This window comes from Benincasa hispida, chromosome 11, assembly GCF_027475165.1.
Source record: "Benincasa hispida cultivar pf3 chromosome 11, pf3_genome.v1.1, whole genome shotgun sequence".
NCBI classification, from domain to species: Eukaryota; Viridiplantae; Streptophyta; class Magnoliopsida; order Cucurbitales; family Cucurbitaceae; genus Benincasa; species Benincasa hispida.
This window is the reverse complement of record NC_143488.1, coordinates 54,039,401-54,050,678: the sequence shown is the minus strand read 5'-3', so window position 1 is coordinate 54,050,678 and position 11,278 is coordinate 54,039,401. Positions and strand designations below refer to the sequence as shown.

General features: G+C 33.0%; 2 protein-coding genes across 3 annotated transcripts; one reads left to right on the top strand and one right to left on the bottom strand.

The window, feature by feature from the left end:
• Positions 1 to 642: 642 nt before the first annotated feature.
• On the top strand, positions 643 to 4,174 carry PDF1B (peptide deformylase 1B). The gene is made up of 6 exons (XM_039048092.2): positions 643 to 1,139; positions 1,261 to 1,399; positions 2,243 to 2,435; positions 3,206 to 3,316; positions 3,543 to 3,605; positions 3,938 to 4,174. Exons 1-6 carry the CDS (start codon positions 923 to 925, stop codon positions 4,037 to 4,039), a joined length of 825 nt encoding a protein of 274 aa, XP_038904020.1. The 5' UTR covers positions 643 to 922; the 3' UTR covers positions 4,040 to 4,174.
• Positions 4,175 to 6,085: 1,911 nt separating this feature from the next.
• Positions 6,086 to 11,073, bottom strand: LOC120090434 (ADP-ribosylation factor 1-like). Of its 2 annotated transcripts, XM_039048096.2 has the most exons (7): positions 10,962 to 11,073; positions 10,232 to 10,422; positions 9,101 to 9,171; positions 8,320 to 8,439; positions 7,634 to 7,752; positions 7,256 to 7,337; positions 6,086 to 6,314 (listed from the first exon to the last, which is right to left on the bottom strand). In XM_039048096.2, the coding sequence occupies exons 2-7, from the start codon at positions 10,377 to 10,379 to the stop codon at positions 6,309 to 6,311; spliced, it is 546 nt and encodes a 181-aa protein (XP_038904024.1). In that variant the 5' UTR covers positions 10,380 to 10,422; positions 10,962 to 11,073; the 3' UTR covers positions 6,086 to 6,308. The 2 variants fall into 2 exon arrangements, with proteins under 2 accessions (XP_038904024.1, XP_090163744.1); XM_090307618.1 differs by lacking the exon at positions 6,086 to 6,314 and having other exon boundaries at positions 7,223 to 7,337.
• Between the last annotated feature and the right edge of the window lie 205 nt (positions 11,074 to 11,278).

Here is an 11,278-nt window from a genome sequence, read left to right as displayed (position 1 = left end):
TTAATATATGGTTATTTAATTAATGTGTCAATTAATTAAATAAGGATTATTTAATTAATTAGTACTAAGGGCATAAAAGAAAATTTTTTAGAAGAGGTTAATCTTTCTCCATATAAATACATTCTTATAGTCATTTTAGGTAATTTTTTTTATATCACACAAAAAACTAGCCTTTACCTTCTCTCTTACTTCTCTCAAGAATTCTCGATCTTTTCTCCTCAAAGTTTTTGGAGACTTCTTTCAAGTTCTTTGAATACTAGAGAATAGCAAGGTAATCTTGTTGGTAGTGTCCTTCTACGTTGGAGAAGTTCGAGATTATTGACAACGGTGGAAGAATAAAACTAGAGGAATCAACAAAGGTAAGTTGTGATTTCTCCTATTCTTACTTTTTCAAGCATGCCTATGTTTTCTTTGAACGTTTATCCTAAAATTACATGTTTTATTTTATTATTTTTGTTTCTTTAAAAATCAGATTTCTAAATGCAAGGCATTCACACTCTTCTACGAAAATTCGATTCCTTCAAATAAGACAAGCTTTTCTACCTGTGCAAATTCATTTGAGTAATTTTATCCGAATTTAAAGTCATAGAGTGTCAATGGTCAAAAAAAATCTCATTTTAAAAAAGCAAGACAAATTTCATTTGGGCGTTATATTCATTAGCGGCAGCCCCTTTTCTTTTATCTTGGTTTTCCATTTTCGTCTCATTATTTTCTTGCTTTTGCAATTAAACCCCTAAAATAATTCCAATTTGTTTCTCTAATCTTCAGCAAAATTACACATTACGGCACAACTTTCAGCCACAGCCTTCTCCTTCACGAAAGTTTGTGAGATCGTTATTCAACAGTACGCCTCCCTTGGCTCAGGTTTGCTCCTCACCGGTCCACCGTCCGCGGCCGTTCCGGCCAATTTCCTACGGCCGCCATGGAGTACACTACCCGATTACACCTTTCTCTCCAACACGCTCTTCTTCCTACTGTATCCCGCCGGTTGTCTCTTCCCGCTGTTTTCCGCCGGCTGAGCGGTTTTCCCTTAACCGGCAAGTTCTTCTCCCATTGGAGTAAATTCAGGCCTCCGTCGACTGTAGTTTACGCACAGGCCAAGCGAGGCTTCTCTGCCAAAGAAGACGATGTAGCCAAGTGTAAGCTCAAACTTCAATTTTCGTTTTGCAACTTGTAGTGCTATCTCTTTTCTATTGTCATTTCTTCAATTTTTTTCACATAGGTTTATTTAATTTAGCTAATAAGATTGTGGTTTTTTAGCTGTTGATCTTGAATTTGAGGCTCCGCTCAAAATTGTGGAATATCCGGACAAAATACTTAGAGCAAAGAATAAGCGTATTGATTCCTTTGATGATAATCTGAAGAAGTTAGTGCGCGAAATGTTTGATGTAATGTATAAGTAAGTTTCTGAATTATTTTTTTGTTCCAATTTCTTCTTCTTTCATCTTCATTGCCTCAGGTAGTTGAGTGTCTGTACTTTTATCATTTCATGAAAGAATGATGAAATCTTCAGTTTAAGGATAAAAGTTCTAAAATTGTTCCTAACACTCTTCTCCTTCACTTGTGAGCTTCAAAATTAGCACGAAATCCAACCAGTAGACTACCGACACATTTACAAGATATGAACACAGAAACTACTACTAAGACCATGTTAGACTATTTTTAAACCAAAAGACTTGGGACATATTTTGGAGTGATTTTGTAAATAGTGATTATAGTAAAGATGATCTGTTTTGCAAGTGATTTTTTTATGGTCATTGAATGTTTAGGTTTACACTTTTAAACACCATTTTCATACAACTAAAATTGATTTTGAATGATTCAAAACATGTTTGTGTTAGGAACCAAGTAGTATGGGATGCCTTTGTCCCACATTGGTTAGAATGACATGACCAAGTATTGTTCAAAATCACTCTCAAATGGTTGTCAACTACCTAGGATTTATACTCTACTGTAGGGTCAAGCAGGTTGACTCGTGAGATTAGTTGAGGTGCGCCTAGACACTCACAAATAAAAGAAAAGAAAAATCACTCTCTAACATTTTATAAGCTAACAGGCAAAAACATGTTCAATCTTTTTCAATAATTTTACCATGATCTTTTATTGTTAGCTGAATCTGTTCTTACTGGGTGATCTATGAAAAGCTTTTACCATGCATGAATCATGATTTCTGAGTTAGCGCCATTATTACATTGTTATTTACAGGATAGTGAACAATACTTGTTGGCTTCATTGTCCACAGAACTGATGGTATTGGGCTCTCAGCACCTCAAGTGGGAGTTAATGTTCAACTAATGGTATTTAATCCAGTCGGTGAACGTGGTGAAGGGGAGGAAATTGTTCTTGTGAACCCTAGAGTTTACAGATATTCCAAGAAAACTGTACTCTTTAATGAAGGTTGCTTATCCTTCCCAATGATATATGCTGATGTAGAGGTATTGTTGTATATTGGCTCTTATCTCTCACTGCCCAGAGCCTACTCTTTCTAGTTTAATGCTTATTAAGGATGGTGCCGAGTATCTTTTTCTGACCCCACCCTGATATAACGTTCTCTTGGCTAATTTAAATTCCAATTTGCTGAGTATTTGGCTTAAATTCTCTTTTACTGCTTCCTCCGTCTAAAACTTACAACATGTTCTCCTTTAGTAACTTTAAAAAGTGTCTTTCTAATAGGTCATTGAACTTCGGAAGTGTTTGTCTCTGAACTTTTAATTGTGTCGAATAGATTTCGTAGACATTTATAATAATTCACATGCCTCTCAAACGCAGAACTAATAGGCCAGCTTTATTAGATAGAAAATTCAATTTGTGGCTTATATGCTGAGGTGTTCTAAAAATTGTCCAATAGGTCAGAGACTTTTTCTATGCATGATTGAAGGTTGAGAGACCTATTAGACAAAGATTGAAAGTTTGACTTATACACAATTGAAAATTTAGAGATATATTAGATATTTTTAAAGTTCAAGAACCTATTAGACACAACCTTGAAACTTTACAAACTAAACTTATACTTTAACCTGTATTTAATACTGGTCAATTAGCTGTTCTTCAAATGCTTTTTTGGAATTGAAATTTTAATACTGTTTCTCTAGTTGCGAAACAATGCTTGCTTTTAAGGACCATACACTTTATAGCTACCAAATTCTTTTCTTTATTCTTTGAGTTGTGATTGTGATGAGGCTACTTCATTCTTTGGAAATTGCAGAGACCAGAATCAGTTAAGATTGATGCACGAGACATTAGTGGTACAAGGTTCATGTTCAACTTGTCAGGGCTTCCTGCAAGAGTTTTCCAGCATGAATTTGACCATTTACAGGTCCATTGATTAGTACAAGATTTCAGTTATTATAACATTCCCTTTCACAATGTTTAATGTAACCGTGTCACACACATTCTTCCTCATAACTCTGTTTTAAGCAACATTGCTCAAGTGGCATTCTAGCAGTGCATGATTATGTTGGTGTGAATCCTGTGATAATATCCACTAAGCAGTTGGGTTAGCTCACATTTTTCTTTTTCTAAGAGCACCGTTAAATTTGCAGGGAATTTTGTTTTTTGACAGAATGACGGATGAAGTACTTGATACCATTCGCCCTCAGCTGCAGGTGAGTGAACCCCTGCCCATTGTTTCATCTTCTTTCTGATCCAAAGAAACGTCCTTGAACAATAGGGAGTGGCAAGGTTTCTAGCATCCTCTATTAATAACCAAAACACTCCTAGCTAATTACTACTCTACCCTTACTAATATCATACTAATCTTACCTATATACCCCTAACTAGTACTCTTATCTTGTCGTTTTAGAAGTAGAATGACACTTTTCTTTACAAGTCACTCGATCACAATTTTAATAAACTTCAAAAATAAAATTTGAAAAGTGCTTTTTCCAGATTGAAAATGAATTGAGCTAAAGGTGTTCTTTATTTACTATTGATGCAGGCCCTAGAAAAGAAGTACGAAGATAAAACTGGATTACCAAGTCCTGAAAGAATAGAGAACTTTAGAACAAGGAAGGTTGCTGCTGGTTTCGGAAAATCATGATCATAGATTATGAATATAAATGCTAATAAATTTTGTGAATTGTATGATACAAAGAAATTTGATTTTGGTAGTTTCGTGGTTTTCATATCCTTGAACCATGTGATTCAAATCAACATCGTAAATTGGTACGTCAAATTTTTTTCATGTAATGGCAGGTTAGGAAAGACAAGGTCGAGGGTTCAAAGTTCGACGTAATGAAAGGAAGGTCGAGGGTTCAAAATTCGACTTATCTAAGTCGAATTTTCAACCCTCGACTTATTTATAAAAAAAAAAATAATATTTTTACAAATAGTTTGAAAACAATAATATTTTCCTAAATAGTTTCTAAAAAGACAATATCCTTCTAATTTTCCCAGGTTTTACCTAAGGATTCCGATGGTCATGAAGCTTTCAAAAGCGTGGAGGACAAATTGAAGCTTTAAAAGCACAACTCAACTAAACTTTTAAGGTCATATTTACCAAAACAATAATGAAAACAGGTGTAATTATAATGAAATTTGATTGATGGATCAATCATAATAAACATGAATCGTAAATATAATTGAATTGCTTCTTATCATGTTTACTTAAATTATGAATTTGTCACATTTACTATTACCGTTAGTGCTACCGTTTGATTTTGTAAAGGTAATTGCAACGTTTATTGTTAGTGAGTTTCACATAATTTTCGAGTATAATCATATTGAACACCCTTTCATCCTCAATTAGCTTGCGCGATTTGATTATAAATTTAGAGGTGGGCTTCACGGTTCATTATGATTACAGAACACATATAAACAACAAATCTAATTAATTGGGTTCACTTTTTATATTATCATTGATAAATTACGTTTCACTAAGTTAAACATGGCCTAAAATGTAATTTGACATTTATATGAGTAGATTCTCGCTGTAGTATTACATGGCACAAATTTTAATACTATTCAAAAGGTTGTGCAGCATAACCTTCTATTTAAATTTTTGTCTCTGTGTTGAAATTTCCTTTGATATTTTTCAAATTTTATGAGTTTTAACACTCACATAAGGAGTGAATCAAAATTTTCATACTATCGTGAAAATAATTCATGAAATATATATATAAAAAAGTAAAAAAATATTATTAATGTAAATATAATTTAGAATAATTATTTTAAATGATAAACGATTAAAAATATTTTTAAATATAGCAAAATATCATTGGAAGACCACAATAGACATCTATCAGTGTTTGATAAATGTCTATTACAAGCCCATTAACATTTTGCTAAATTTGTAAATAGGTTAGTTCATTTTTTTATTTAAAAAGTCCAATAATATAATAAATAAATATGTTAACTTATTTAAAAAATATATAACATTGTTTTTTACAATTTTTTGAGAGATATCCATCAACATTTATATTTTATCATTCCAATTGACTTTAAAAAAAATCGAGACCTTGATTGACATTGTCTAATTCTTGTTTGTACGTGGGTTTGCTTATTCCAAACTGTGACATTGCTCATTGCAAAATTCATAGAATTCATAAATTCAGGTTTTCAAAATCTATCTTATTCGCCAACCCATATAGACTAGACATGAACCTAAATATTTGCAAACTTACATTTAAATCCCAAGGCGTTCAAGTGATGGATGATGTTAGTTTCTTGTTAAAAAAGAAAAATCTTGAACTAATTTCAACCATATTGGAAACTGTTGTTATAATTAAATTTATCGCAATTCATAAACTTACAAATAGGTGATATTAACATGATATTAGAGCAGGTCTTGTATTTGAACTCTTGTAATATCATTTTCTCCTTAATTAATATTGAATTCCACTTGTTGGGTGATATGATTTAACAAAAATAAATATTAGTTAAATTAACAGAACCTAAACATATTGCATAGTGATCAAATGGAAACTTAGGCTAACAAAATCAATTATCTCCTGTTCGTGGTATTGTTTCCAACGTTGGAAGCATGCATATTTCTCGAGTTCATGAAAATTTAAACTTTCGATCCCAAAAGTGGTGTCTTAACCATTGGACTCACTCTCTTTTGTGCCAGTAGTGTATTGCATATTGATTAGACAGAAAATATTGAAATTGGAATTAAATGAAAAGTAATAAAAGAATGAAGCTTTAAAAGCTAAGAGTATAGCTTAAAGTATCCTGAGTAAACATGTGTAAAGCAGAACTTTTTTTTTCCCCTATTGATAACAATAATCACTGAGAAAGAAAAAACAAACCTATCCTTCCAAGAATGGACTCTGAACATAGTCCTCAGCAACCAAAGCATTAACTGCTTCTCAAGCCTGAAGAGAGAGAGAGCGAATGACTCAATAATAACAAAGTTTAAATCTTACTTTTGGTATATATTTTTCACATTCATTCAGTTTTAACACCTAAACTTTCATTTATCTTAGGATTCTGACAATAAAAAGAAAAGCAATCTTTATCGTGAGGAAGTGTTTAATAGAAACTAGCTTGACATATATTTTGTTTATTACCTAAATAACTATGTAGACCGATATTTAAAGCTACATTGCAGATCAATCAAAGATTAAGTTGCAAAATTGGATCAAGAGTTCTATGAAACAATCAATCAAAAATTAAAGGCAAACGACTAAAATGGTTCATATCCAAGTTTTTGGAATTAATATGGAAAATTTGAAATTTGAAAAGCCATTTGATAATTATTTTGGTTTTAGTTTTGTCTTTAAGAACCTGTCTTTATTTTCAGAATTTTGTTGGTAAAAATTGTACATATTAGAGAAATTGAGAAGTAAGCATAATTTTTAAAAACAAAAAACTAAAAACGGAAAGGTTGTGAAAACAGGGCATACTAGAATAGAATGAGTTTAGAAATTAGAAGATGGGAGAAACCTTGAAACAATGCACAGAAATTTAGAACTCAGTAGTAAAAGAGGCCGTCTGTTTTGTTAATTTGCGTAGGTAACTATGACAAGTATTTGAGGCTCATGTGTATAGGCATCAGATTTCAAACTGAATCAAGATTTCTATTAAACCGATCCATGAAAAATTAAAAGCAATCAATTACAATAGCTTCTTGTGCAATTTTTCAGGATAAAAACAGAAAATTTTGGAAGTTGGGGGGGCGGTGCGGAATAGAATATAGTTTGAAAGAGAAAAAAACGTGAAGAAATTTTGAAACAAAGCATAGAAATTCAGAACTCATTAGCAAAAAGAAATGCCTCTTCAATTAAGATTGGGATGAAATGGAAGGTGCATTTACCTTGCTAACGATGTTGTTAGAAAGCCAGTCCAAACCTTCGTACAGGCCCTCTCCAGATGTCGCACAGGTACTCTGGATGTACCTGATATGGAACACCGTATAAAATAAATTGTGCTTTATATTACTTTATCATATCACCAGAAACATAAAAAAAAAAAGCTTGAAAATATTCTCTGTCAACTTTCTTCTGTCAGGATGGAATTCACTCTTCCTAATTCGGGAGTATGGTAAACAGTCCAATTAATTGAAATGGGAAAGAGTACAATTAGATAATGATTCAACAACTGTTTCCACTTATTGTTATAGGTGACAACAAGAAAATGACTGTGCCCACTGGCTTCAAATCGTTAAGGACATCAAGCAAAAGCAGTTATTTACCAGTGGCGCTGGCGAAGGGAGTGAAGACCAAGTTTGTCAGTTATTTCTGCAGCATTCATGGCATTAGGAAGATCTTGCTTGTTAGCAAATACAAGCAAAACAGCATCTCTAAGCTCATCCTGCAATCAGATTCAGCATTTTATGTGATACCACAAAGTGTCCCAGTTAAGCAATACTCATGATCCAAAAAAAAGGCTTAGTAATACAAGAGATCTTTAGCAATCTTACTTTCTGATCACAGGAAACTGGCTAAAAAACAGTTCTCGTCAAATTCAGGCCATTGATAAAACCACGGATAGGAAGAAAATCAAAACCCAACAAAGAATTAAATAGCCAGATTTAGCAAATTCTTCTTTCTTAGCAGCAAAAACTGAACTGTCTTGTAACAAACTCTAGTAAAATCCTGGTTTCTAGTCGCAACAAAATAGTTTCTAGAAGTTGCATTTAACAAAACTAAATCCCATAACAGAAATTGCGACAACTGGGGGAATTGAATAAGTATTAAGAAGAAATAAAGTACCAACAACAAGAAAGTAGGGGCATCAGGCATGATACAGGAAAATATAGATACAGTAGGAACAAAAGCAAGCTATACACCAGTACACAGCTATAGTCTATCAAGTAGGGAAATAAAATACAACAGCATTAGGATGCAGAGTGAAAAGATAAAACAGATAGAAACATACCTCATTCAACATCCTGTGCAACTCATCTCTTGCCTCAACGACACGGTCCCTATCATTGCTATCCACAACAAAAATAAGGCCCTGTGTATTCTGGAAGTAATGCCTCCAAAGTGGACGAATCTTTCAAAAAGAAACCACATCAGCCAAACTTCAATTGAACATAATAGTTCGGAACAATTTCTTTTTGAAATTTTTAATTTAAAGAACATGTGAACATATAAAACATAAGCAATAACTTAAAGTGCCCCAGCGACAATCCAGTTATATTCAAGCACAATCCTCATTCTAGAAAATATAAGTATTTTATTCTTGATAATACAAAAATTTATTACATGATCAAATTAAGAGAATAAGAACAACATACAGCAGTATACCAGATTAGAACCAGTATTTGGTTACTGCTAATTCAAATTTATTATGATTTTTATGTTACAAAGTTTCACATATCAAACATAACATAACAAGGGTCATGGGTTCAAATCCCAGGTAAGGCAAAATTTAACCCTTTAGAACAAATCATATCAAACATAACAAATGAATTGCATCAACCCTTGAATATTGAGAATTGCCATTTGCTGCTTTAAATTAATGTTAGAACACGAAACTCCAAATAGCAACTTACTAAAGCATCACCCGCTATATGCACATCAGGAGAAAAAATCAAGAGTGAAATTCTATATTGATACTAATTCAAAATGAACTGGTTGTCTCTTAAATATAGTCAAAGTTAGAATCTGTCTCACTTCTTTCATAAACATACTGAAAAAAAAGAGATACATACCTTGTCCTGACCACCAACATCCCAAACGGTAAAGCTGATATTCTTGTATTCTACAGTCTCCACATTAAATCCTGCAGAAAATAATTGAGCCTTACATCTACGGCTTCCCTAAGATGGATTTTAATCAAATTCTACACTAAGGCAATTGTTAAATATTATGTAACAACTGTAATGCTTTGAAGGAAAACATCGGCTGAACTAAAATTAGATTGGCCAAAAGCCTAACTGTTTCACAAATCACACCATTTTTATATTGCCTGAGAATCCATAGATGTTTAGGAAACCCAAAAGTGAGAATTGAAAATATACTATGATCCACAGGAACAATATAAAACCAGAGAATTGAATCACTATCCCATTCATTGTTTATTTGCAGAGAGCTTATCACCTGTAAAACCCATAAATACTACAATGAGACTGAAATTACAAACCAGCATTCGACCCTAAAACATTTGATAATCAGAAATGTTAAGGGTACAAGATTCGTGAGATATTTTTCCCACAAAGATGAACCTAGCGTTGAACCTTCAGCCTCCAGGTTACCTGAACTGAAGAACCTCATAAAACTCCTAACTAGGCTTCTTGACTGAAAAATGAATTCACTTCGCCACAGAACTACATCAAGTTATTCTTTTGAGTTCAACAATTATAGGATGAGGATCGAATACTCAACCTTGGAGATGGGAATTACATCAAGTTATGTTAACACTCTCTCTTTTAAATTTGAAATGGGCACTAAAATATGATTCTCTAGTTCTAAATATGTAAATTTCCCTACTTGATGTAGGGTGTATCTTAGCCTTTCTTTTCCCTGTTCTTTGTCTAGGATTAGATGTAGATGGTTGGTTGATTCTAAAGTTCTTAGCAGGCAGAGAAAACACTGGATTTGGAATGTCATGTCCAGTGTTGGCAGTAGTTTTGTTATTGAAGATGAGACATTAATTGGAATTCGGAACCCTCTGTGTAATATTAATACTGCAGTTTGGAAAAGACCGCCGTTAAAGAGAATGAAAATTGGCATAGCTCTCGTTCTCTTAGGAATCAATAAACCACTAACACGGATGATTCTACATCTGAGTTCTCGTCTTCCATAGTTCCACAAAAACTGTACTTTATAGGATAAAGACTCACCGATAGTGGGAATGGTGGTCACAATTTCTCCGAGCTTCAGCTTGTACAAGATCGTCGTCTTACCAGCAGCATCAAGACCAACCATCAAAATGCGCATCTCTTTCTTAGAGAAAAGTCTACCGAAGAGCTTCGTAAAGGTCAACCCCATTTTCGCTTCCTTCTATCTAGGCAACAAGCACAGATTCACAGCACTGGCATGCAAGATCACTTCAAATCAGAAATCAAACATTTCGAATTGTTTCAATAATAAAGAAATAGATCTCCAACTACTAACACTCAATGAAATATCACGAACAAAAAAATAACATCCTAAAAAGAAGAATCCAAAAGTAAAACCGCAATGAAACGCCAAATAAATTAAAATTTTCAAAATATTTATCGCCACGGACCCTCTAATGACATCTAAACCATGCAATGAGAATTTCAAATTAATCCATTGTGCTTTCATATACGATAGACATGATGAAATTGATTCGGTAACCAACAAAACATATCCAAACGTCGAGAAGTGTGAAAGATCTTCACATATCATGAAGAATTAAATCGAAAATCCACGAAAACGAACAGTCATTTTAATGTTACGAAAACAAATCACAATCTACCAGAAAAAAATGGATAAAATGAATCCGTAAATCTACAACATCAGATTAACAAAAGATCTTCCAGAGATCCTGCGGAACCAAAGCAGAGAAATGGATAATGAAAAGCGATGTATATGAAAATTGATTACCACTTGAATTCGTGAGAAATCTGAATGTGAAAATGGATGCGAAAGAGAGCGTTCCGGTTCCGACATTTCCTTTTTTCTAATGGCTTCAGATTTATTTATTTGTTTATTTTGCATGTGGAGCGAAAATATGTTCAAACGTGGAGGGAAGGAAGGGGACATGAAAACGACATCGTTTGCAATGCATTATCAAAACCTAATAAAAAAAATTCGGATTTTGTTTTATATTTCAATAATCTATTAATAATTATATAAAATTGTAATATGAATTATATTAATAAATTAAGAGCAATAATTAGGTGTAATTATATAATTGGTTT